Below are 16124 nucleotides of genomic sequence, written 5' to 3'. Positions count from 1 at the left end.
GCATGTTGGAATATCTTTGGTGTGTTCATCATATTTGCATAGTGGTCGGATATATATAAATATAAAACTATATTGTCATAACTTGGTAAAAATTGATGGTATTAAAAGTAATTTGATTGTTCTAATATACTCGCATGAAAATTATAATAGTTATGTCTAAAAGTTTACAAATGGGTGGTAGTAATGATTGTGTCTAAATGTTCACACGTGGAGGATGTCATCTGAGATCTAAGGTCCTTTATGTGAGTCTGTGTACCTATAGTTATACCTATTGATTTCATTACATTAAATTATTCCAGTTGAACCTAAAACCTGTAACATGATAGTAAACAGTGTCATTATTCCTTATTGAATATGTTCGTTATTATATTGTCATAAAATGCTAAAATAATTTTTGCTATTGTAGCACGACATTGACATATCTATATTCTCGAGTTGTTATTATCAATTATATTTTAATAAAGATTGTTTATGATAATGAGATTGTCAATTCTAATGGGATAACCCTTTTTAGGATTCACATGATATGCATTGGTTTAAATGATAGTCATTATAATTACATTTAATTGAGCCTACGAGTTGCCTAATTATTCAATCATGCAAATCAGAGAAGTTGTTCAAGTTGCTAATCTTTTATCATAGCTAGTGTTCTACACAGTATATGATGGCAAATGTATATGTTTAAACTATTTATACAATATCTCTTGTTTCGCGGAAAATGAATTATACTAAGTTGTTGGACACAATTGAATGATATGATTGCTAAAATGTGAAACATAGGTGTGATATGGAAGTAATGTTGTCGTTGTCATAGATCATATGTAGTTACTTTTATTGGGAAACATGTTTTCAGAATTGATATCGTGCAAACAATTGTTATAATTTAAAATATGAATTATGAGTATGTTGTTGATTACTTAAATTCATCGACCTAATTCGTGACCTAAACCAGTGAGTGAGTAAATGGTTGTATGGACATGTCAATAAGATCCTGTGATTGTGATAGATAGTAGTGGTAGATCTATTTCTGTGATATGTTTACAAATGTGAGAAGTTCTTAAATTGTTTTTTTTGATGTTGCTCTCGCGCGTTCATAGTCTATAATTGATCATCAAATTTGTTTAGTTGTGAAACCGTGTAAACCATGATTCCTTTCTTGTTGTTCTTTTAGTTTGATGTTGTGTTTTTAAGTTACGCATGAGCTAGTAATAAATGTTACTTATTGACAACCAGTTAATTCCTTAATAAAACCTTGTTTCGACCTTAATGTTGATGCGCAATCTCTTACCATGTATTCTTTCCTGTCACATGTGGTTGATAATGATTTTGTTGCATAGGTATAATGGTGGTTACGAGGACGTAACCATGTTTTTAGTGGGGTAGGATTGTAAAATCTTGATGCTTAATTTGCACTTGTTTGTAGGTTATAGCTGACCAATTTGACGTTTAGTTGTGGGGTACCTATGCAAATGAGTTCTATATGTTTTGTTCCTACTTCGGTTAGTTGATTGAGTGATGATTACGGGAGTTATGTTTACGGTCCAGTGCGACCATGGTTATTGAGTTCCTTGAGTTTGAGATCGGAATTTAGATGAAGATGATGGTGTTCTCAGATGATTATATAGTTGTTATATATCTGTGTTCCCAGGTAATTATTAGTCGTAGTTAGTTGGGTTAAGTAAAGATGAGTTAAACTTCGGGACGAAGTTTATTTTTAGGAGGGCAGAATGTAACATTCCGTATTTGTTATGTTAATTGTTGTGTCAAAAGTGCGTGTTAATCGAGTTAGAAATGCGTGACGTCCGTAAGTACAATATACAATACCTTTCAGAGGTTTGGGTACGGAGGCGAACTTCGGGACGAAGTTCATTTTAAGGGGGGAAGACTGTAATACCCCGTATTTTTATATAATTAATTAAATGGATATTATTATTAAATATTATTTATTATAAATTTTATATCCCTAATTAAGTCGGGTAGATTGTTGGGTCGATAATTATGTTAAGTTATTTTATTTAACTCGCGTTGTATCGATACAAGTTATTTGAGACGGGTTTATATAGGATTCGAAATGTGAGCTAACCTCTTGAGTTGGGCCATTAACTGTTCAGCCCAATTAAACCCTAAGCCCAACTAAACCTAGCTAACCCTAATTGTATACCCTAACCCTAATAACCCTACCCAAACCGCCTCCCTCATCTCACACTCCCTCAGCCGCCTACCTCCTTAAACAACACCAAAACTCCAACTTTCACGCAATTCGAGAGAGAGAGAGAGAGCGTGGGCAGTGACGACGCAGCAGGGAGGAGCTTAGAGTGTTTGTCGACGACCTAGGGTGGCTATGGTGGCGGTGGTGGTGACGGAAAGGTAAGAGTACAACCTCTGTTCTCTGTTTTTCGAATTGATGTCGGGTTTTAGTTGGGGTTGCGTGTCTTGTTGAGGCAGTGTTAGTGGTTGTTGACGGGGTATGGGGAAAGGGTGGTTAGTGACGAGGTCAGGGGTGGTGGTTAGGGTGGTTCTTGGTGGTGATGGTGGCCGTGAAAGGCGACTTTGACAGGGGGTACACATGGGTTTCAGATGCGGTTTTCAGAGGAGTTTAGACAGGGGGTTTTTGGGTGGCACCACCGTGGACTAGGGGGAGGTCGAAACGGTGGTGCTAAGTGGTCGGTGTTCGTGGGTTGACGGCGAGTAGGGCGGTGGTTGTTTGGCAGAGTCTAGGTAATAGTTGCGGTGGTTGCAGGAGGAGAAACGCGGGCGTTTGGTGAGGTTTGGCGGTGAACCAGGCCAAATGACGGCCGTGGTTCACCTCGCCGGCGGGAGTCGACCCTCGTGGGGGTGGTCCTGGGTGGTTGGGTCAGTGTGGGGGATCGGGCTGGTGGCTGTCACGGCCCTGTGGTGGCGCGTGGTGGCTGGTGAGCGCGTGGGAAGGGGGAAGGTGTTGAAGACGGGTTGTGTTTGTTTTGAAGCGGGTTTCGTGATAGTTAATCGGTATACTTCGATAATGAGTCACATGTTTAATTAATTAATTTATTTCCGAGTGATTTAATTAAAATGATTAAAGACGGGTTTTAAGTCGGGTTGTTGAATTGTTTTATGTTTGATTCGGGTTTTCTTAAACCGTTTAATTCGTTTAATATTTTATTATCACATTAGTTATTTAATTTAATTCCCGAGTTAATTAAAATAATTAGAGATGGATTTTGAGTCGGGACTAGTTAAAGTGGAAGTTACTATATCGGGAAAGTTTCTATTTTGGGGAGATTTCTATATTTAGTAGTTAGTAATTATAAATATTATAATTGTTCTAGGTGACGGATTCGTGAAGGATCGATAATCAAATGCATTGCTTTGTTTTCTGGACTGCTTAACTGCTTAATTGGATTTGCTGGCACTTGAGGTAGGGAAATACACTTGTCCTATTATCGTCGTTGTTGAATTGTGTTGACTTGATTCCTGGTTGTTGATTTACGTTACCATTTATATTCGGAAATGTGATTGATCGATTTGACCATATTGAGTATGATGTCACAACATCGGGTAACCGGCATGACTTTATGATTTATCGGTTCGATGATTTATATACATATTGCATTGCATTAATTATTGTTGAGCATTTCATATGCATTGGAGTTGGAGGAGGATGTGGTGGTGACGATGTGGAGATACGATGTGATGTGGTGATAAGGCCCAGGGCGGGTTCTGCAGACTTGCCCTGGTGTCCTCACCGTTGAGTGGCGGATCGGCTTCGGTCGATATATAGTCTACCGGGATCGGTATGGTGGGCGTTCCCGGGGTATGAGATGTGTGTGATGAGTGGAGATGGAGATGGAGGTGGCGGAGTATCATGCATATCATATTTTATTGTTTATTGTTTTCCCTACTCAACCTCGTGGTTGACCCTGTGTATTCGTGAACACCTGTGATGAACCGTTTTATGGGGAGCAGACTTGACAGGTTTAAGAGATAGGACGGGAGCTTGATGGGCGTGAGACACTGGATCAGACGACCTAGTAGCTAGATCATCATCTAGAAGACTTCACTTTTATTTACGTCAGTTTTTGTAATTTAATTTAAAAGGGAAATTTTGTAATAATTAAGTTAAAATATTATATAAATTGCCTTGGAGTTTAATTTGTTATTCACTACCTCGGGAAACCGAGATGGTAACACCGTCATTTATCTGAGGAGTTCTAGTTCAGGCCCTTAAATAAATGGGGGTGTTACAGGCACAGCAGATTATGAAGGTTTTTACGATCAGAAAGAATAAAGGCATTGGGAAGTATCTGGGGATTCCGGCGGAGTTTACAAAGTCAAAGAAAGGTATCTTTAATGCACTTATCGAACATATCACCAAACGTATCTCTTCGTGGAATGAGATTTTTCTATCACCAACAGGACGTCTTACTCTAATTTCATCGGTTCTATCCAATCTCTCGAATTATTTTCTATCGGTTTTCAAAATTCCGGTAAGTGTGGCAAAAAAGATCAACTCTATTTTGGCACAATTTTGGTGGACAGGATGTAAGATGGGGAATAGCATTCACTGATGTAGCAAAAATTTCCTGAGTTTACCTAAGAGTACGGGCGGTTTAGGAATTCGAAATGTCGAATGCCTTAATCAAGCGTTATTGGCCAAACACGGGTGGAGAATCGTCTCTGGGGAGACAACTCTTTTTTGCAGGATATTCAGACAAAAGTTGTTTGGTTCACAAGTGTTCCAACATGATATGAACCCTATCAGAGGATCTGGGTGTTCGTGGGGCATACGAAGCATTTTGCATGGGCTGACAATAGTCATGGAGAACATTGGTTGGAAGCTCGGGACTGATTCGAGCCTAAATGTCTGGACCTCAAGATGGGTAAGGGGAAGCGTCCAGAACCTAAAGATGATTGGTTAGACCTGAATAATAGTCATATGGCCAATTTGCAAGTAAGACATTTTTTTCACCTGGATGGTTGGTGGAATGACGACTTCATAAAAGGCTTGTTCAGGGAAGAGTGGGCAACACGAATCCTCGCAATCCCACTATGCGAAATTAGAATGAGATATAGGGTTTATTGGCCACTTACAAAGGAAGGAACCTACACGGTGAAGAGTGGATATGGGTTAATTTTTTATAATTACATGGCCAAAAAGGGTACCATCAAGGATAGAACTAGAATCAGCGATCGAGGCAGGGAGTTTTGTCGGAAATCACTATGGAAGCTACCAGTCCCAAAGGTATGGAAATTCTTATCTGGAGGATTATTACCAACGCCTTGCCTACGGGAAGTGAGTTCCATAAACGTAATTTAGATATTGAGCCTTATTATGGCATGTGCGGAGGAGATAAAAAAAGAATGGAAACCCCGGAACATCTTTTTCGAGATTGTGGGCTTTCTAGCAGGATTTGGGCAGGTTCAGATTTAGGAATCAGGGTTGAAAGTGCAGGGGAAATTCCTATTTCTAAATGGATATATGACTGGATTAGGTATTTGTCCAATAGTGGGTGAGAGAGGGGGGGAGGCAAAACGATTAACTTTGTGGCAATCTTGTGGAGTTTGTGGACTCTGAGAAACAATGTCATCTTTCAAGAGCTGGGTTTAAACTCGCAAACGATCACGAGGTACTTTTATAAATCAGTTCGGGAGAAAGTGCAAGCTTTGTGTAACCCTTCAGGTACAAAGCAACTCCAGATGATGCTGAGAAGTGCGGAGGAGGGATCGGCTCAAGAGGACAAAGCGGCCATTCGCAATGGCCACCCCGTAAGCATTATAGGTAAGCAAACCAGTTGTGATGTGATACGTGTGAAAGTGGATGCTAGCTGGCAACGGAACTATGAAGCGACGGTCAGATGGGTCGCTTATGATAATGCGGGGAAGGAAGTGAGGAGGAGACAGGTGCGCACCGGAGTTGAGTCGGCGTTACAAGCGGAAGCGCTAGGGGTTAGAGATGTTCTGTTATGGGCCCATGAGCGGAGGTTTCTTCACCTAGATATATTCGTCAGATTGTTTGCAGCTTATCAACCAGATCACGGGGGTCGACAAGGATGATCATATGATCGCTGGGATACTGGAGGATATCCGTGGACGCTCTAGTTTCTTTCATTGTTTATGTTTTAATTTTATTCCGAGGCATCTTAATAGCTTTGCGCATAGGCTTGCTCAGGAAGCCATGCGACTGTAAAACACTTTATTTACAGCTGTCAAAAAAAAAAAAATATAAGCCAGACTTATAATTGTTGATGCTAATTACTTCTTTACAGGTTTATTCATGAACTTACTTGTTGAACTAATGTTAAAAAAAAAAGATTTGTTAGATTTTTATGAGAATATCTTGTAAATCGACTTAATTTAGGCTATTTATACGTGTTTTATGAGAAAAAAGATTGTACATCAGATGTAATACTTATTGAGTTTTTGAGTTTTTGTGTATTTTTCTTAAGTTCTATAAGAATTTATAAATTACATTTTAGTTTAATTTGATGACGTCAAAAATCAAATTTTTCTGAGCTTATATGTAATTTTTTTGAGTTATAATATAACTTTCTGAGATTAATATTTAAGTAAATGAACTCAAACACTTTATAGTAAAACTCAAAAGTTATACCATCTGATGTAGTACATCAGATGTAATTCACTTACGAATGTTTTATGGGACACACGTTAGAAAAACCGATATAGGATTGAAAAATTACTCCCTCCTATTCAACCTATAGTTCATTTTTTTTCTAATATATGTGAGGAGTATTAAAATGCTTATACCATACACCCAGGTGTATGGTACTTCATACTCCAACTTTAATTTAGTTTTTTAAAATCGTTAAAACTTAGATTTCATAAATTAGAAAAATTTAAAAATTATATCATTATTCGTGATTTTGATTCCTCTATAATTTGAGATCACATTTGATATATTTTGGTATTTATTTTAACTTTACTCGCATATTCACACCATATAATTGACATGTTCATCACAATAAAATATTCACATTACATAGTTGACATATTCATATAAATCAAACTTTTTATTCTCAAATTAAAACTCACATACTCACCCAATTAATTAATATATTCACACAATATGATAAACATATTCACAAATATATAGAGGTTATCATAAATATTAATCTAACATAACCTAACATATATTCACAAAGTATAACTACATATTCATCGCATATAGATTACATATACGCAAAACATAAACCTCATATTCACAGTATATAACATGTGAATCTATCACTTATTTATATTTTGTGGATGTCATATCTTCATTTGCGGACTCGTTCAAATAAACGGAATAATAATCATGAACGTTTTGCTCCATAGACAAGAGTAGCGAATAATGCAAAATAATTTGGCCAAAAAACATGAAATTTACGTAATTGAGTAGTAATAATAGATCCATAATTGAGTTTTTGTAGAATAGCATAAGTATTAGAGGAGCAATATAACTAATTGTAACATAGTGGATTAATGGGTGGTTGTTTTTATAATTTTTGTTTTTTATTTATTTTTTCCTAATAACTCTCTTGGGAGTATCATGCTCCCTACTCCTGGGCTAGGTTGCACGGACACGCCTAATTTTGAGCGTTCCCGTGTCGGACACCGTGTCGGACACGGACACGCGTGGGACACGCCTCAAAACGTGTCCGACACGCGTTGGACCGTGTCCTTGGTTTAAATTTAATTACGACACGTCTTTTGCACGGCCAAGACACGACGGACACGGTCCGTGTCAGGTTGGACACGGCAAATTGGAAATTCTCAAAACAAAATTTTTACTCCCTCAATCACGACATTGAATTCTTTTAAGTTCCAAGCTCCTCTTCGACCATACAGACGGCCGGCGACCATCAGACCTCCGACAAGTCCACCACCCAAATGACCTCCGGCCTCGATCTCGCCGCCGTCCACTTCCTCAAAGCAGTTGAGAGATTTGGTTTTTCACTTTTCCCCAAATTGAATCTAGGGTTTTGTGCTCTTGCCTCATTCAATTAGACCAACCCAACTGCTAATTACTTTAATTTATAATACTTACCTTGTTGCCATAGAAAATGATTATATAGAAAATAAGATGATTGTAGTTGAAAGTGATAAAGATGGTTTTTTCGGTAGTTGTTGCGGTGGTGGTGGTGGAGCAAGAAGAAGTGGTTGTAGTTGAAGGTGATGAAGATGATGGTGAAGAAGGAGGAGATGCATTGGGGGAAATTGAGATTTTTATTGGTGATTGAAGGAGGAGATTTTTATTGGTGATTGAAGAAGGAGATGCAGCAGATGACAACGGAAATGATAGAAGTTGTCGTTTGATTTGGTTGTTTATTTGGAGTTGTAGTTGGGCCGGTTTGAGACGGCTCTTTTGGGCCTTTTAAGTCATGTATTTTTTTAATGATTTAACTTTGGATCGTATTATAACTCGTATTTTAAAGATTAGTATTGGTTATTTTACGATTTTGTTACCTTTAAATGACCAAAGTTTAGATGTCGGTTGTAATGGGCTTTAAATTCCCTTTATTTTAATATGTATATTGGTTTTTTTTTGCCGTGTCCCGTGTCCTAAAAAAATCGGACTGCCGTGTCCCGTGTCCGTGTCGTGTCCGTGTCCGTGTCCGTTTTCGTGCAACCTAGCTCCTGGGAGCATGATATAATTTACCGGATTATTATAATGAAATGTGGCACATTAGGCTGAATAGGAGGAAGTATTAAGAAAAAAATGGTTTAATTTTAGTAAACTTGTTCTCCAAGAAGCCATCCTAGATTCCCAAGTGAAACGATCTATTTATCAAAACTTTACCTTCCAACTTATTCTCCCTCCCTCGTTCACTCTCTACTTCAAACACAAAATCTCATCCCCAAATCACACGTAAACCCTAAATTACTTCACTCCAACATCACAATATTCACAATGGAGTGTGTTTTTGGATTAGTTGGTGATGGATTCGCAATAATTGCAGCAGATTCATCTGCAGTTAACAGCATCTTGGTACATAAAACCAATGAAGACAAGATCATGATCCTTGATTCTCATAAACTCATGGGCGCCAGCGGCGAAGCCGGCGACAGGTTTGTATCTATATCTCCCTGCTTCAATTTTTATCTTACTTTTTCCGTCTCGATCATTTGTTTACCTTTAATTAAAATCCGGCTTAGAAAGGATAAAAACGTGAAAACAGATGATTAGGACGGAGGGAGTAGTACTGATTTGTTAGGGTTAGGGTTTTTGTAAAGGAGTTGGTGGATTGATTGATTGTTGTTTGATTTATAGGGTTCAATTTACGGAATATGTTCAGAAGAATGTGGCATTGTATCAATTCAAGAATGGTATTCCTTTGACTACTGCTGCTACTGCTAATTTTACTCGTGGCGAATTAGCCACTGCTCTTCGGAAGGTGATTTTCGATTTCTTTGATTGTATTCAGGTGTTTTGCTTTTGGTTATTTTCTGGAGTAATGCTGAATGTCTGTGAGTGATTCATGTGTAATTTTGTTAATGATTGATTATTCAGAAAGTTCTGAGTTTTATAAGTTACCTTCTTCGTTAGGCCAATTCGCTACATTTCCGAGGATGTGTGAGGGAAAAAATTAATTATGTAGTGATTGGCTTGGTCGGAGGGAGTAGTGATTTGTGTGCTTCCGTTTGTGTGATGCATACATACATGGATTGAAGCTTCAAAGGGTTTTGAGATCACAAGTCCTATTTTTTGTTCTTTCTTAAGGATAGTAGGAAGTATAGGGTAGATAATTATGCAGTCGTATTTTGTTTTCAGTATTTGATGGCGATAGTAGGAATCCTTCAAATTAAATAGAAGATATTGTATTTGTGGATTCTATTGCGAAATTTGAAGCTTAGGTTCTCTAGTTTGAAGGCGTAATTTGTTTTGTATGATGAGATACACTGAGTGTTTGAAGGATATGAGAGAGCAACATGATGCTAGGTTGCCATTGTTTCAAGTTTTTCAGTGTATGTAGTGATGTAGTCAGCGAAATCCTTAGCTCCAAAATTTACATATTGTTTTTAGGTGGAAATGTGAATATATTGATAATCAAATAAGGGATTATGTCACCATACGACCAAGCTAATTCATCAAAACCTCAAACTTAGCAAACTAGTGTTATTCCTAGAATCCTAGCTGCCAAACCCTGTTCTCATCAGCCCTATGCTTCACTTTCCATACCCTATGCTCCATCCGAACTAATAAGCATTCCTTGATCTGCTTTAGCACCCCCTTAGGATGGATAAGAATCCCTTCCATTCTACATTTGTTCCTTGATACCCATATAGAGTAAATTAAGGCAGTGATTCCAGCAAGCACACACTGTTTTGTATGACACCAAACCAGTTTTGCACAAGTCCCAGGCAATTTCTACTGAAACTGCAATCAAAGAAGATATGAGCTGAAGTTTCAGTGGCACATCCACAAATTTGCAATTTTGCATATTTTTGATTTTTTCTCACATGTGTTCCTGCACTCTTTTCTATCTCGAGAAATTAGATGACGATTGACGTGTATAAATATCGATTAAGTTGGTGCTCTTGATTACATGTAGTGATAAGTCAAAAAACTTAAAAACCTATCAATAATTGCCCTTACAGAGCTCTTTGCCGCTCTTATGTATTAGTTGATGTAGCTGCAAAATTGTTTTTGGATAGATGGTTCTTTTAGTTGTTATGATTTTGATGTAACTATGAGGTGTCAATTCTTAATCTTTCACATAGATTCCCTCATGCAGTCTTCTATGTTATCATGTTAGTATGCCTGTTAAGTTGTTAGTAGATTTGGATTGACCTGCTGAAACTTTCTCTTTCATTAGTGATTCCTTCTTTCTAGCCCAATAATCATTATTGGTCTAACCATTGGGTTTTTCTTACTGTCTAAGGAGCTGGGTTTGTGGATATGCACTCTTAGTTCGTGTGATGTTCATGCTTTTTATTGTAGTGTTGCTTTAGCGGCTATATCATCACTACGCCATCAGTCACAAACTCACAATTGGTTGCATCATGTAAAAGAAACTTTGTACTTATCAGTTATCATTGTTTTACTTGTCGTCTAGTGCTCTTACTTGTGGTTTCAAATGTCAGTTTCAGTCTTGATCCCAGAACTAGTACACACATTCTAATCTCTATGATTTTACAAGTCTCAAGTAACATAGATTGCAGGGGCTTCCCATCATCCAAGTGTCAGGCTTGGGTATTTTATGAAAAGTTTACATCTTGGCTTAATACAATTTGTGTGTCATTCCTGTGTCCAAATGTCATGCACGAGGTAGTGTAAAGAGTTGAAGTACCATGCCCTGCAGTTGCTGCCATTAATGAAGCTTTTTAATGTATTCTCGATGCTTAAGCACCAGCCCATTCACATGACACACTATTTTGTCAAAATCCTTCTTTTTAGATGTACATGTTTTGACACCATGGTGTCTTGGGGTGAAACCAACTTCATGGACTACTTGTAGCTAAAACGTGTGACTATTTTACAAATGCTATGGCAAATATCGTATTTTATAAAATTTATGCTACGGTAACTACACTACAGAGAACAAATTTTATACCTCAATCAAAGTATAGAGAAAATAATTGATTATGAACAATTATATCAATATCCAATTCAAAATATTCAAAATATGGTGTCTTGGGGTGAAACCAACTCCACACGAACACGACACGAAATTAACGGGTTTGGGCTGAAGCTTAATGACCCATTTATGTAAGTGAGTTGACACAAACACGACACGAGATTTAATTGGGTCGGGTTTGGGTTGACCTCTCTAAACAAGAACTTGACACGAATGACCTGTTTACTAAATTAATCATATTTTTTTAGATCTTTTATTACATAAAAATATATATAAACTTTCCATGTATGGACATGACACGAAAACACAACACGAACTCGCCACGAAATTAACGGGTTTGGGTTGAGGCTTGAGGCCCCATTTATATAAGTGGGTCAACACGAACACGACACGAAATTTAACTGGGTCGGATTTGGGTTGAAGGGTTCGTGACCGGTTTACATGTGACACGAACACGAACCCGACACGACCTGATGTGTTTGCTAGGTCTACTTGAGTGAGGTGGAAGTCGGCCATCAGAGCAGTTGGAGTTGTGTATGTCTTGAGCTCGTGACTATTGTGCATTACTGGGTTTAGGAACTGAACAGAAAAAAAAGAAAGGGGAAGGAGAAGAGGCTTTACGAAGGTGAAAATTTTTTCTAAAAAAGGGTTCTATAGAGCCTCGAACCGGTGCCTTCCCATCTAGTCATTAATTTTATCCGCTAGACCATGCCTGTTTTGTTTACTCTTACTGTACAAATAATATACATATCTGCTTTTCGACTTTTTTCTATAAAACAAATTTCAGCAGCTGAAAGTGCGCGCACTTGGGGGGCTGTGTGCACCCCAAGGTCTGCCTCTGGTTAAACAGCCGTACCCGAGTCTTGGACTCTGAGTAGCATAGTTCATATTTCATTGCTTTGACATCTCCATCTTTGAAGAATTTTGTGGTTTCTCTACTTCTCTTTCACTTCCTTCTCTTACGCATGAGCACACCTACACACGCTAGAGTACTTTTCATTTCTGAAAAATTAGAATGTCCCATGCCTGTTTGTACATACCCATGTCTGTTTTGTTCGACGTACCTCATACCTATTTCAGCACGTGTTTCTGTTGTGGATGAGAAGAGTGTCCACATCTGGATGATCAATTTTTCTTCTTTTCTGGATGCGGGTTCTTACTCGCATTTTGCGGGAGCCATTGTGGCATTGGGGGGTGATGTTGTTGGTGACTTGGTGTTGGAGGTGGTTTTTATCCACACTTCGTGTTGATCTTTCCCGATAAAATCACTCTTTTTTTGTGTTATCTATTTGCTATATCTTCTGTTACACATGTCCGGTACCTCTTATTTTGGTGGTCGGTTTTTCACCATTTGATTATGGGAAAAAAAGAGAGAAATCTGAGTAAATAGACGACGGGGATCTTATTGCGGATTATGAGGAAGTATAATTTTGGCTTGTTTGGTTGGTGAAAACTGAGAGCTGATCTTATTTTCAGACTAGTCTTTAAAAATTTTTAGAGAAGTTCTTGAAATTTTTCAAAAAGCTCCTACAAAATTATTCTCGACATATAAGGTAAATCAGGAAAACAATTCAGCACAATGGTGGGAAACGATTCATATGGATGATGGTGTTTGATTTTTACTTGCATAATAGTATTTGTGGTTTTTTTTAGTATCTAGTATCTACTGTTATTTAAACTACTTATCCTTTCATTTAATTTTTGTAAAAATTGTGTACTTTTGAGATTTATCAAACGTTTTACCCAAAAACTTCTTGTACAATCTGCTTTGTTTACTTTTTAAGATTTTTTAAACATTAATTTTCACCTCTATTTTCAAAAAATATTGTTGTTAATCTGTATTTTATATCTAAAATCAAAATTTTATAAAAGAAAACTGAGTTTTTGGTTAAGCTTGGCTTTTGTATAATGTTCTTCCACTTCTGATTTGCTTTTCACTTTTCTCTTTCTATCTCTTTGCTTTTTGAGGTGTGCGATCACTCAGGGACAGTTCTAAAGAATGATTCATGTGAGCCGACCCCAAATCATTTTGGGATTAAGGCTCTGATGATGTTGTTGTTGTTGTTGTTGTTGTTGTTGTTGTTGTTGTTGTTGTTGAAGTCTTTAAAAACCTCTGACCACAGGACCTAGCTCTTTGCGGAATAATTGTTGGTAAAACTTATCAATACTTTAGCATTTTGTTTCCCAGTTAGACTGAGTCTACTTGATGTAAAATTTCATGATTGTGAAGTTGCCAACTTGCCATGTCCAAGTTTCTTATTCTCATTGTGTTTCCCTTTTTGTGCCTGATTTGCTAGTATTATTATTGAGTATAGACTATAGAGTAACATTTACTTCTCTAGTCAATCTGACTTTTTATCCCATCGATTTGCCTTTTAGTTTTAATTCAACTTTTTGCTTTTTTTTCTTGTAATTCTCATCCTGTCTAATTTTCGCTGGTGTTCAGTTTAAATGTATGATGAGAGCATTATATCATGATGTTTTTATTCATTTTATGCAGAACCCGTACTCAGTGAACATACTTCTGGCCGGCTTTGACAAAGAAACAGGGCCATCTCTGTATTTTATAGACTACATCGCAACACTCCACAAGGTAGACAAAGCAGCATTTGGGTATGGTGCCTACTTCTCCCTCGCCATGATGGATAGGCACTACCACAGCGGCATGTCAGTGGAAGAAGCTGCCGATTTGGTCAACAAGTGCATCCTGGAGATCAGGTCTCGGCTTGTTGTGGCCCCACCAAATTTCGTCATCAAAATTGTTGACAAGGACGGAGCAAGGGAATATGCTTGGTGCGAGTCAATTAAAGATCAAAGTGCCGTCTCTGCATCAGACTCGTAAATTCGTTGGCAAAGGACTAGTATGCTCCCTGATTCTAGCATTGCCATGTTTTTTTTCCTGTATTATTACTTTGGTGGATTCCCTCTGTGGTGGAATGTTGTGTTAAATCTTTCAAGGGATTATGTTGCTTTTAAATTATACTTGAATGGTGGTTAGTTTTCGGTTTATTGATGTAGCAAGTGTATGGTATTTGGTATGGAAACACCTTGTCTGAGAAATGCGACTGCTGCTGTGCGGATGCACCCTTTAGCCTGCATCATATACAATTTTATTTAAGTACGATATAAGAACGTATTATTATCACACTAGTAATTCGCTAGACTAATCAAGGAAGCGCCTAAGGAAGATACAGAGTACAGTAGTACTCTGCGATCCTTTATTTTGAATGCTTTTCCATGATCTTCCATCAGGAAGCTAGATGCTTTATTGATCATTAGGTTGTATACTCTTCAATGCAGTACATTTTTTTTTTTTTTTTTTTTTTTTTTTTTTTTTTTTTTTAATCTGTTCCATGTTACTTGCCATATGGGAGTTAAACTCACATGAATTCACCTAATTTTGGGTAACTAAACGGAATCGATTTTCTCAATTTATGGGAATTTACAACTCCGTGTGTTTAAAGAGCCAACCAAACGAGCACTTAGTTGAAAATTGATTGAAACTTCAATATTGCCCACTTCTTACATACAATAACATTGTTCTATTCCCTAAAAAAATAACATTGTTCCCGTTTTCTTTATTGACATCGTGCTGGGTCAATATCACTTCAAGTTAGTTTTGAGTCATAATTTTCTTGGGTTAGGGGAAATGGGTGTAATGTTCCTTTTTCTTTTTTAATTTGAGTGTAATAATTTAATGTACAATTAATAAAATCAATGACATAACTCCTAAAGTGGAAGTATTTTTATGAGAACATAGAGTATTAATTTAGGTAAATCGATTAGTTATACTGGTTCAGAAGTATTCGGGTTCGGATATTATTATATAGAATTCATTTCAAATTCTGAATCGGGTTTCGGGTACTATTTAGGAAATTTATTTCGATTTCTCTATCTATTTTTGATCGGTTTTTCGGATTTGGGTTTATTTTATCAGGTCAGGAGGGACAAGGCCAGTAGGGCTGAGCAAAAAATCCGATTACCCAAACCGATCCATATCTGATCCGAATTTTTTGGATATCCAAAAGTTAAGTTCGGATCGGATATCCGATCCGAAATCTTTGGTTTTTGTTTGGATATGGATATTACAATTAAAATATTTGGATTTCCGATCCGAAAGTTAAATTTGGATCGGAAATCCGTTCCGAAATCTTTGGTTTGGATATGGATATTAGAATTAAAATATTTGGATATCCGATCCGATCCGAAACAATAATTTTCTAGTATAATTTCGTGAAAATACAATTTTATCTCATACAACAACTTAATTAAAGTTTAAAATATTAGAGAAATATATAAGTGATACTTAAATTTTATGTCTATAACATTGGAGTGACAATACTAAAGAAAATCATAATGTGAGACGATGAATATGATCGTGTTTCAAACTTAATTTTAAAGTAAATTCCAAAATATGGATATCCGAAACATTTGATTTGAATATGGATATCTAACTTTAGGAATTTCTAATATAGATATCCGATCCAAACTCATACTTTAAATCAGATATGTGATTCGTGCTCTGCCCTAGACAAGGGGGAATGACTTTAGGATAAAGTTGCAGAGGTG

The 16124-nt window shown here is 37.1% G+C and overlaps 1 protein-coding gene across 1 annotated transcript; it reads left to right on the top strand.

The window, feature by feature from the left end:
• Window positions 1–8690: 8690 nt before the first annotated feature.
• On the top strand, window positions 8691–14615 carry LOC141642319 (proteasome subunit beta type-2-A-like). The gene is made up of 3 exons (XM_074451097.1): window positions 8691–9045; window positions 9248–9371; window positions 14056–14615. The coding sequence occupies exons 1-3, from the start codon at window positions 8888–8890 to the stop codon at window positions 14395–14397; spliced, it is 624 nt and encodes a 207-aa protein (XP_074307198.1). The 5' UTR covers window positions 8691–8887; the 3' UTR covers window positions 14398–14615.
• Window positions 14616–16124: the final 1509 nt, after the last annotated feature.

The sequence above is a fragment of the Silene latifolia genome, chromosome 2 (assembly GCF_048544455.1).
Source record: "Silene latifolia isolate original U9 population chromosome 2, ASM4854445v1, whole genome shotgun sequence".
Lineage (NCBI taxonomy): Eukaryota > Viridiplantae > Streptophyta > Magnoliopsida > Caryophyllales > Caryophyllaceae > Silene > Silene latifolia.
This window is presented reverse-complemented; position numbering and strand designations above follow the sequence as displayed.